The sequence below is a fragment of the Centruroides vittatus genome, unplaced genomic scaffold (assembly GCF_030686945.1).
Source record: "Centruroides vittatus isolate TY-2023 unplaced genomic scaffold, ASM3068694v2 contig_4, whole genome shotgun sequence".
Lineage (NCBI taxonomy): Eukaryota > Metazoa > Arthropoda > Arachnida > Scorpiones > Buthidae > Centruroides > Centruroides vittatus.
In genome coordinates, this window is record NW_027122214.1 from 1,053,811 (window position 1) to 1,066,234 (window position 12,424).

At 26.5% G+C, this 12,424-nt stretch overlaps 1 protein-coding gene across 1 annotated transcript in view; it reads right to left on the reverse strand.

Moving 5' to 3' along the window:
* Positions 1–11,102: 11,102 nt before the first annotated feature.
* LOC136976232 (centrosomal protein of 76 kDa-like) overlaps positions 11,103–12,424 on the reverse strand; it is a 30,820-nt gene continuing 29,498 nt past the window's right edge. The window contains exon 12 of the mRNA XM_067271455.1: positions 11,103–11,246. Coding sequence (XP_067127556.1) covers positions 11,108–11,246 — 139 coding nt within the window. The 3' untranslated portion in view covers positions 11,103–11,107. The remainder of the gene's footprint in view (positions 11,247–12,424) is intronic.

Genomic DNA, 12,424 nt, shown 5'->3' on the forward strand with positions numbered 1-12,424 from the left:
GAATTCTAACTTTTTGCATATGTTCTTACAATAACAGTTTGTGTGAAAATAGCCTGGACATTAAGAAAATGAAATAATAAATTAATGAAGCAATTAGAGGCCACTAATTAATTTAATCATTAATGATAATCTTTTTTCCTATATTAAACTAAAAACATTCCAAATTTGAGTTTTAGAAAAGTTAATTTTAAGCTTCATTACAGTTTTGTATCTCATATTTAAAATTTTAACTTGAAATTTATCATATTTTACAATCATAGCTTCAAAATTAAAAAAATAACTGTTTACAAAATATAAATTGTATAAAGTTTGTGAAAAATTAAGAGAAAAATAAAGAAATTCAATTAATTATTTAATTGAATTTCTTTATTTTTATTAAATTATTAAATATATTAAAAAAGTAATATATGTTTATGTATATTAAAAAATTTACACACACACAAACATACATATTATATATATATTTTATTTTTCAATGAGAAGGAGGAATCTAATAAATTTTTCTTTTTAGCAATAAGCTGAAAAACAATTTTTATATTTCAAATTAACTTTAATATTCATTTGAATATAATAAAAATGAAATTTTCAAAAATTTTATATTAAATTTAAGTATTATAATGAAGTAAAACTTTAAAAGGTATTTAAATAAGTTTGTTATTAAAAAAGAAACCAGTTTTAAAATCTAAAATGAAACTGTTAAAGAAATGGAATGTAAATATTTTTTGATATATTTTTTTATTTTTTAATCATTTTTAAAATCAATAAATATATTATATTTAAAAAATAAAATAAAAATGTTCTATTTCTGTATGCAATAAAAGTAAACAATAAAAACTGAAATATTTTTAAAAAGAGTTGAATATTAAACATGGTAAATAAAAATTGGGCAAGAAATTAATTATGCATATTGAAAATTTAAGTTAAAAAAATTATCATCATCGTTACAGTAATTTTCATTAAATCTTTAGAATATGAGAATTGACATTGATACAGTAAGTAAAAATTAAAATGCTGGATAAAATTTACTTATATTTCTTATATGAAAATGTGTACAGTTTTCATATAGGAAATTTTATGAATTTCTTATATGAAAATTAAACACATTCATTCATAAATGTAAATATTTTTTAATTGGAAAGACTAAATAGAAAACAATATATGGCCATTAAAGTGTTTTTATTTTGAGAAGTTAATTTCTGAATGTGGATTTCAGAATTATTTTCTGAAATCCACATTCAGTGTTTATTTGTTTTATGTTATAATAAGAATCTTTAAACTGAATGAAATAATTTTTAAACATAGTTTCACTAGCAACATAAATATTTAATATTTTTAATAATTCTATTGATCCAACCTCATCCTTTCATATCGCTTGCCATGTTCTTCTCTTCTTTGTTGCATTTTATAAATCTTTATTTATATACCAAAACAAACCAATAGATCTACTTAGAAATTTCACAGCTAAGTCAGACTTCTTTAAATCTCAAACGACTTGTACTGCATGGGATGAATAGGAATGGCCATTTTTGTTGTTTCTATTCATCCTGGAATTTGAAATCATTACATCACAGAAAGAGATCAGTGATTATAAAAAAAAAAATCATTCAAAATATGAGCAATTTCAATAAAAATTTAATGAAATGATACTAGGACAATACCTCACAAATTTTAGGGTTAGTCCAACAAATGAATATATTGTGTTTTTCTAACGTTTTTGGTAAACTCCACACACCTACGTCTGGAAATAGCCATTCCAAAATGGAATGCTCATATTCTATAACAAAATGTTTGAAGAATATCTGCTCTAATTTGAAATATGCACATGCACATGTCAAGGAATAAAATTTGAACTGCTGGATAATTGAAGGAAAAATGTGTAATTGTTGAACTGGGATTTAAAACATGAGTATCACTAGAAATTTCAGGACTCTAATTGGATGACTAGATGGTTACAGAAAAGCATCATAGCATGGCAAGCCTGCTTTGATGCTTCTCTTTATTATCCAAACTGTGATTTAAAAAACATGGTGACATTCATGTTTTTTAATCCCAGTTTGACAATTGTATGTTCTTCCTTCAATTTTTCAGCAGTTTAGATTTTAGATTTTATTCCTCAATGTGTGCACATATGTATTTCAAATTTGTGCAGATGTTCTTTGAACATTCTGTTATAGCATATGAACATTCCATTTTGGAATGGTTATTTCTTGATGAATGTCTGTGGAGTTAACTGAAAAGTTAGAAACACATGATACATTAATTATTGGACTAACCCTAAGATTCGTAAGTGATTTTTTTTTTATTTGTACTGTCCAGTTCTAACCTGAAAGTGTTCCTAAACAGTAAAAAAGATACTGTACAATAAATCATAAGGGATCTTTTCGATATCTCAACTAACATAAACATAGTAGAATTTGCTTATTGTACACTTTGGGACTCATCTATATTAGTAGAAATAACTGACTGATATATTAAGCAGAGTAATTCATTAAAATTACATTTAGTTGAAATTCTGATTTTATTGACTCTTACATTTTAATGTGTTAAGGATGTGTTAAAATAATTAAAAATATATAACTTGAAAATTTATTATTAATTAATAGTAATTCATCCAGTGTATAATGAAGTAACAAAATGCCAGCAATTTAAATTATTACACTATGATAAACAATGATTAAAGTCTAAAGTATCGGTTAAGACTGATAGTGACAACCAATAACAATAGTGACAACCAGGCAATTTTTGTGGGAGACATGTTGCCAGGCAACATAAAAATCTGTTTGTTGAGCAATGGGAGAGCAGTTGTTGGAGAGTCAAACCACTTTAATTTTGGGAGACAAAAAGTCTGCTTCCTGAACAAACGACATACAATAGATCTGGTCTATTGTATGCTGATTTTCCAGGAAGTAGATTATTTTGAATCTCAGGCCATTAAGAATTGCAGGTCATTGTAATAAATAAATCAGGCATGCTGTATTTGCAGACTATTGCCATGGTATCCTGATATATCTGAACCATATATCTTTGTCGATTAGTATAAGAACTTGGTAAAATGAATTGAGAACCAATATTTTGCAGTTAAATATTATCATCAATAGCATCCAACAATCCATTACATAAATCAGCTCTTAATTTGTTCTGATGTTATCTGAGAAAAAAAGTCTAGATATGTAAAAGTCATAACTGTATAGGCGTCAACTACATATTGTTGAAAAATTTTAACCATTTTGTGCAATTTATTTTGATTTTCTCTTATTTGCAATTGGTAATTATGCATTGGCATAGATGTCTTTAGTGTGTTTTCAGTGTGTAATTCACCATACCAACCTGTTAAATTTCTCTCCCGTCATTACCTATGTGTCGCAATGATTTGTGTTTTGTTTGTATTTTTTTTTATTGAATGAATAAATAGCCATGGAGTGGCGTCTCTGTCGAGCCTGCCACTTTTTGGTTCAGTGTGACTTTGAAATGGATCAAAGTAGTTGGGTATGATTTATACTTACTTGTAAAGTATCCTATTCTCCATCTGTAAATGCGTAAGTGATATATTTAACACAACAAAACTCTGCCTCTGGAAATAATAATGGATAAACCAAAGGCATGTATAGTTTGTTATTTTGAGATATTCTTTGAAGTCCTCCATCTCTTGTTCTAAGAATAATATCTCTTTCTTCAGCTTGGTTTCTATCAAATAATACAGTGACTTCATTAATTGTGGGGATAGAATAGTTTCTTGAGTTCTGTGGTGTGGCAATCAATCTTATTTTGAGTTGCAAGTTAGGATTTGTTGAATTATTTGATAAGCTTGTTTGAATTGTCAAACATATTCATTGACACAACCCAGCAATTCTTCGATATTTCTCAAAATTTTTTGATCCAAATCTGGAAAAATATTGAGTGTATGGTTGACTTGATTTTCACTTGAATAAAAGTAAATTGGTAATATTTTGGATCAGATTTGCTGTTTGGCAAAAATTGACCAATTCAATGACTCATTTCACCATTAATTGAAAATGAATAGTTGAATGATCTATTTATAAAGCTTGAAGAATAAAAACAGCATTTTTATTCTTTAAACTTGTTATCTAACTTTTTATTTAATATATATTTAATAAATATATACAAAGAATATTAATTTAAATATTTAAGTTGTTTCTAAGCAAGGTTTATTTACTTGGAATTTAAGTACATAAATCAATATTCTATCAATAAAAAAATGACAAAATGCAATGGAAACTGCTTTAAAAGGTCATCTTTGGTATATTTTTGTGTGTACCAAAGATGACCTTTTAGTTTTATGAAAGTAGTTAATTTTTCCACCCATTTAAAACTTTGTAAAATCTCCATTATTTATTTAAATTGTCACGCTTTACTTAACTTTTCTAAAATTTAAAGACAATTAGATTACCTTATTAAGTGCTTTGAAATAATAGAATTCAATATTAAAAAACTTATTGTATTATTTTATACAATATGTTTTTGTATAATTAAAAGATCTATCAACATAAATGAAAAATAAGTATTTTCTGCAGAAAAAAATTATATCCTAAAAACTTCCAAACAAAACATCTCTACTTTAACATTACTTAAGTAATTATATTTATAATATCAGAAGTTATAATTGTATGATAGATGTTCACTAGGGACAACAATAATAATAATAATAATACAAATATGAAAAAACTTTCATTCCCTATGCTTGAACTTTGTTTAATTTATTAACAAATTGAAAAACTGAGAATAATTCTTAAAGTTTGAAAGTAGAAATGTATCATTGATATAAATCAAAATTATTCACTTCAATTTATTTAAATATCTTAATAAAGATTTCTGGCAAAATGTCAATCGTGGCTTTACTTTCTGAAATTTGCTATTTAAATCAAAATATGTTTTTATCATTACTGAGTGACCATGATGAATTATAAATGTTTAATTTTATCCACATAGACTTGTACTTCTGAAATTCGTGATATTCTTATTTCTTCAAACTGATAATCATCATCATTTTCTTGAGTAGTGCATTTAATGATTTTATCCACATCAGAAAGAACTCAGCAAAATGATAAACATATACAAAACACCTTTTAGTTGCTGAGAGAAATATTTAATTCAACACAAATGCTTTCAGCCTAATTTACAGGCCATCTTCAGGCAAAATACGAGATTGGAACTAATACATTCAATAAATAGAATATAAAATTCAAATTAAAAATTTAAATAGCCAACAGAATAGAAATATGAATACAGTATAAATAAAATTAAGATAAAATACAAAAAGTGAAATTAACCTAAAACCTCTAACAAAACTATTAATTATCACTGGTTATGATTCTTAGCAAATTTCTTAATCATGAATTTCCACGCCGAGGGGAGACTTTCGGCATCCCTAGCATTCAAACAGCCTTCTTCTAGCTTACTTTTATAAATTTGAATCTTCTCTGCAGTCATCGCTAATGTTGGGGACAATGTTTTGGACGATTGACTATTCCGCTTCAGCAAAGGCCATTTACCCACCAGCGTCTATATTAAACCATCACATAGCCCATTGTATATACCCTCCCAATCCAAAGATCCCTATAGATATAAAATGGCAGCTTTCCGAGCTTTAATAAGAAGGGCATATGCATATTGTAACAGAGTCCAAGACAGAAATAATGAAGTCGATAGGATAATTAAGATGGCCCAAACCCTGGGTTATCAAAGAAGCGCAATTATAGGAATAGTTAGGAACTATGAAGCAAACATCAAGAATAGGGCATTTAAGAGTGTTCCCACCAGAGTCATGAAATTTACCTACAGTGAGAGTATGAATAGTATTATGAAAGAGGTTGTGGACCGAAAGGAATCAAGAATGGTTATAAAAAGGGCCCCAAATTTATACAAGATTCTGAGAAACGATAAGGATAGCATAAAGGCAGAGGAGAAAGCAGGAGTCTATAGTATTCCCTATGAGAACTTGCAACTTGATGTTAAAAAGCATTATATCGGCATCACCACCAGGAGCTTGGGGCTATGGCTCAAGGAACATAAGTATAATATCAGAAAGGAGTCTAATGCAACAATTTTATCACAAATAGCACAGGCACAGGGATCTGTGGTGAAGTGGAATGAGGCAACCGTTATCAAACCCTTGTCTTCTCCAACATTAGCGATGACCGCGGAGAAGATTCAAATTTATAAAAGTAAGCTAGAAGAAGGCTGTTTGAATGCTAGGGATGCCGAAAGTCTCCCCTCGGCGTGGAAATTCATGATTAAGAAATTTGCTAAGAATCGTAACCAGTGATAATTAATAGTTTTGTTACAGGTTTTAGGTTAATTTCATTTTTTGTATTTTATCTTAATTTTATTTATATTCGTATTTCTATTCCGTTGGCTATTTAAATTTTTAATTTGAATTTTATATTCTATTTATGCAATGTATTAGTTCCAATCTCGTGTTTTGCCTGAAGATGGCCTGTAAATTAGGCTGAAAATGTCTGTGTTGAATTAAATATTTCTCTCGGCAACTAAAAGGAGTTTTGTATATGATTTTATCCATAGACAAAAAATTTTTATACTTTGTTTGTGACCTTCAAGATTCAGAAGCTCTTTAAATGAACAGCCAAATAATTCTTACGCCAGTGCTTTATACTTATTCTTGCTCTTGGTTATAATGTTGGGGTTTCCTCTGTTAAAGGCTAGAATGGAGTATTTTGTATCCTATCCTTTAAATATTTCCACGGTGTTACTCCTTCAGACAAAATTTTTTTACATGTCCCTAGTTGTATTACCTGGGACATGTCCTATCTTTGCCCTTGCTGTACAGATTGTATGTCTTCTGGAGATCTAGTTTTATGATGTCTCTAATATATCTGAAGTACAAGATTGTTTTTTTATAATTTGTAAACATTTTAAGAAATTTTATAAATATATTTTATATTGCAGTGTCTAGCTTAGGATACAAAACAAAATATGTCTAATTTATTTTATGTACTTATACATTGTTTGTGCTATGGTTAATTGTTTTTATTCTTTATTACTATATGAATCTAATTTATATCTGTTTTATTTGTTGCTGTTTAACTTTTTAATTTTAAAAAAGGTTTTTTTGTAAGTACTTGGAGTGGTGGTAATCTCAGATCAATAATGATAACAAGTGCATTTCTCAAAAAACAAATTGTAACACAATCTACATCCATTTTTTATCCAACAGCATTCCCATTTTTAATTTTAAATGCTTTTTTAAATTATAGATCTACAAAAAAGTGTAGTTTCATCAAAATTATAAAATTTAGTCTATAATCTTTGGTTAAAACAGGAAGCTTACATACCAATCCTAAATAACATCTGAGTTTACTTTCAGAACTTTGTCAAATATTGATCCAAAAACAATTTGTCATTTTGCATTATTTGAGTCATCCATTTGAAGTTTCAAAACTGCTATTTCTGAGTTCTTCTACAAACTGTTTAGCTTTACATTTAAGCATTGAAACTACTAATTTATCATCCTATTTCTAGATCACAAAGCCATTTCCATATTAATTTGTTAATTTCTGAACTTACCATTTTATAAAATAATCATTTTTTGCATTAAAAGATTACTAAATTCAAATATAGACATTTCTTTATTCTTTAAGATATTTTTAATCTGAATTCTACTCATGCCACTATTTCTCTAACATTTCCCTTTAGAGTTTAAATTTAGAAAATAAAATGAAAGTTATTGATTTTAAAGTTTTGTACTAAACTCAATTTAAAAATTTTTTGTAAAAAAATACAAAAAGAAGTTTTTGTAATACTTATGAAAGTGAAACTAAAACAAAATTGAATGGTGTCTATCATGCAAAGTGAAATTTATTACAGTGTATTATAATTATAACTTATAATAATTGTTACATTGTAATAATTATTCATTTTAATACAGTTTACGAATCAGATTAGAATAACCTACAAACATATGGGAATAAATTTGTACAAACAGTAGTGTAAGGGTGGAGTGTGTTGATAATCAAAAACAAATTTTATTCATATTAAAATTTTTTAAATAAATATTTATATTTAATATTACTCATTTTAACTTAATTATTACTCATTTTAAACTGATTACTATAAACTAACATTAATAGTAAATTTTAATATACAGTATATGAAATAAGTGCATCCAGTTGTAACTGGTTTTTTTTGTGATATATGCCAATTATTTGCACTTTTTCAATATTCTAGAAATATTTAAAATTTTTTCCTTACATTAATTAACCATTAAATTAATGTCTAATTTAAAAAATGTGCAGAAAATCACTGACTACGACCATTGTCTAACATTTTCCTTGAAGTCAATGGAGAAGAAATTGGTACTTTCAAAAATTGGCCATTATGTAAAGGTGGATGATTAAAGGACTGACTACAAAACCAGTTTAAACTGTAATATGAAATATTCAATTATATTTAAATATGTTTTTATTAATATTGTAAAATGAATCTAAATAAAATTTTTGGTCTTATATTCGTTGACTTTCCTAGTACTGTATATTAATTCTTTTGGCTGCAATCTAATCCAATTACTTTTTTTTTTATTATTTGAGTTTTAGATATTGTAAAATAATCAACATTTTTTAAGTTATGACAAAATTATTATTATTATACTATCACTTACAGAAGATGGGTTTATAAAAGTCATCATCAAATATCTGTAAACACTTGTATATATAGAAATAAATTCAATAATGATTGATTAGACAACATGAAGTAATAGAATTTTATTTGTATTGACTTAATTGCACATCTACATGAAATATTATACAGTCAAGCCTGTATCTGGGTTTTGAACAATTTTGAACTTGTTTTTGTGCTGTATGATAATGCAGTTGCCAAACAAACTCTTGGCAAAGCCGGCCACTGATGTTAAACTTCCTATGTTAAAGACGGTTGACAGCCTGATCAATTAACAAAGGGACTACCGATTCAGAAGTTAGTTGTGCTGAGATTGCCTTGTGCCACAATACAAATCATCAATAACATTGCTATTTAATTAAATTACATTTCAATGCACATACAGAAAAGATACTATTTCCATTTTTTGATATATGCTACAGTTGAATTTAAATCAAATTAACTAATAAAAACTGCATTAATTGACATTTACATAATATAAATGGCATTCAAGAATTCATGTTTAAATATTCTTAAAGTTATATTAATAAATTTTTGTCATTTAATTTAATATTAATATTTATTAATATTAGATAGCCAGTTAATTAAAACTAAAAATAATAAAATAATAATTAAAATTGGCCTTTAAACCAAAACTGATACTGAAATTAAAATTAATTAATTGAAATCAAAATCAAATCAATTGAAACATAATATTTCAGAAAGTGTGGATAAAATACTTGTCAGTCTTGATTAACTTGGTTATATTTCATGCAAGCAGTCAGAGTTGAGTCTCCATTTATAGCATTTTGTAAAGTGTTAATTTCAGTTTCAGTTGGTGGTAATAAAACATTTTGCTTTTAATATAAATATAGATATCAGTTATATATACATAATATTATATTGCCTATAAAGGCATTTTTATGTATGAAATATAGCTAAAAAGAACAAATTAACAATTTGTTCCCATTTTAATTAATCGGGAACAAATTAATCAATTTTATGTTGTTTCTTATGAAAAATTGAAGCTTAATAACTCCTGTGCTTTTTGTCAAAAATTTCTGATATTTTGCAGGCAGGTTTGTGTATTAGGGGATTGATGATATTGAATTTTGAAAGTTAAAGGTTGACGAAGTAGGATATAAAGGGAGAATGTGTGTCATATCTTGAGTAGGGTTGGACTCAATGACAATTTTACTCGTTATTAGCATTTACAATTTTTTATAAAATCCATTCCTACCCTCAAAATTAAGCTTTTTACCATTTTGTAATAATTAAAAATATAAAAAGTTTTAAATAATAAAATATCATGACAGATGATGCTACCAAACTTTTAAATGTTTCCAGGAAAGTCAAGAAATTCATTGCTGTATTTTTTATGAAGAAATACAATAATAATCTTACTCCACCATCTAATACTTGCAGAGAAAAATTGTTTATTAAACAAACTTTTCAACCTATTATCATAGGCCATTTTCAGATTTTTAAATTTGGTAATAAATCATTACAGAAATAGAATATTTAGATATTTGAATTTACTAAACTAAATTTCTAATTAAAAGTTTAAACTTAAACAAATAAAATAAATGTATAATGAACAAAATATGACAAATATAATATAAAAAATAGAAGTAAAAAACAAAATTGATTGTAGGGCCATATAGAGCAAGAGTTTTTATGCTCTAATTTATTTTCTATTATGTATTTCCATGCCAAGGGCAATGTGTTTGCATCCCTGACATTCAGGCATTGGTTATTAATTTTGTTCTTGTATGTTTCTATTTTTTCCATGTTCATTGCAAGAGTAGGAGAGTGTACTGCTTTCACAATGTTCACTTCCACTTTACATTCAAGCCTTCTATTTGTGACATTGTTGCTAATATTGTGTTAGTAATAATGCTTACTAAGAAACTGTCCTTACTAAGCAATTTCTCAGCAACATTAGGTGGTGAAGTAAGATTGTTGTATCTCTCTGTTGAGTGCAGTGTTTGTGAAATGCAATAAAAAACATGCAACATTTATTAATTTAAAATCATTTACATTTTTATTGAAGAAACATAATTGCAAATGAAAAAAAAAACAGTACAGAATTGATACAAATTAAAAGAAACTTTCTAAAATCTTTAAATAGTCAAATAAAAAAATTAAGTTTATTATTTTTTAAATAATCAGTAAAAAAAAACATATTTAAAAAATACAAATTATTATATAAATTTTAAAATGCTTTACAAATATTGTATATATAAAACAAGATCAATTCTATACAATAAATTTTGTATTTAGTTAATGGATTTATATTAGATTATTATATATAATTTTAAAATTTATTTTCAAAATGTTAAAACTTTTAATAACAAAGTTAATTTAGATTATAAGAATAAACTTTTATATTTATAAGAATACTTTTATTTATATACTATAAAAAGTCTCTTTAAGTACAAAAATTATTTTAAGTTTTCTTCAAGATTAAGAAATAAATTCAAATAACAGGTTTATATTTTACAGAAAACATTACCCATACAGATATGACATCTTCAACATATGTATAAATTCTGACCCGAACAGCCAGTCTCACCATATCACCTTGACAACAAATTATTTCTTGTCCTAACTGACTCCTAAAATTATAAGTATTATATACTATATTGAAATAATAATTTTGTAGGAAACAGAATCACAAATTCTTTCAATAGAAATTTTAAAGCTTAAAATATAACTTACATTTTATACATAGTTAAATCACTGTTAAAGTAATATTCTAATTTATGTTTATTTCATTTTTAACAACATATGAATATTAAAAAAAATGTTTAATATTTTAAAATGCAGTAAAGTCCCCAAAACTGGAAAACTGATTATCTCAAGGGTCTTGTTAAAGGAATGTGAAAAATAATGGATACACAGTACTATAAACAGAAATACTCTGTATATTTGTTATTCTAGTGTAAGGGTACGACTATGCAGACGCAACAGAGCAAATTTTCCAAGTGAGCGAGAATATGTGGCGAGAAGAGATAAATATCAAAACCTATCAGATATGTGCAAGAACTAGAAATTCGCTCTCGCCAGCATTATTTCTCGCTTCTCGCTTGTGCATGGTTTTCCTTTGCGAAAACTAAATCGCTCGCTCTAAATTCGCATCTGCATAGTCACACCCTAACACTACATAGTTACAAGGTTATTGTGAAGATATAGCAGAGGCTATTTACTACACTACACTATGCTGTAAGAAAATTTATTAATGCATCACATATCTTTTTATGTATTGTACACAAAAGTGTAATGCACAGTCTTAAATGTTTGATTTAAAGGGATCTGAAATGGACATTTGCTTTCTCTGTTTTAACTTTTTTTGCTAAGATGATGCTTTCAATATTTCTTTATTTGGTCAAACAGATCCCTCTTTAAGGCCAAATGGATTTAAAAACCACCTAAATCCCACTCAGTTTTGTCATTGTTATTTACCATTTTATCCATCCTATTAATGGAAAGATTAAATTCATTGGCTTTGTTATATTATTTAATTTTGTAAAAATAAACAGAAAAAGAATAAGGTTAGTAAGAATAAACAGAACATAAGAATAAAGCATATGTTAACTTATTGTTGAGGATATTAACAGAAAATTATGTATATCCTTCATGATATGACCTAATAGGAGAAATTAGAGACATTGAAGCTAGGAAAAAAGATTGAGACAAATTTTTACACATAGTGCAACAGAGCAACATGCCCAACATTGTACATGCCAATAGTTTTAATTTTATCATACCACAAGAATGATGAAACTGCTTGCCT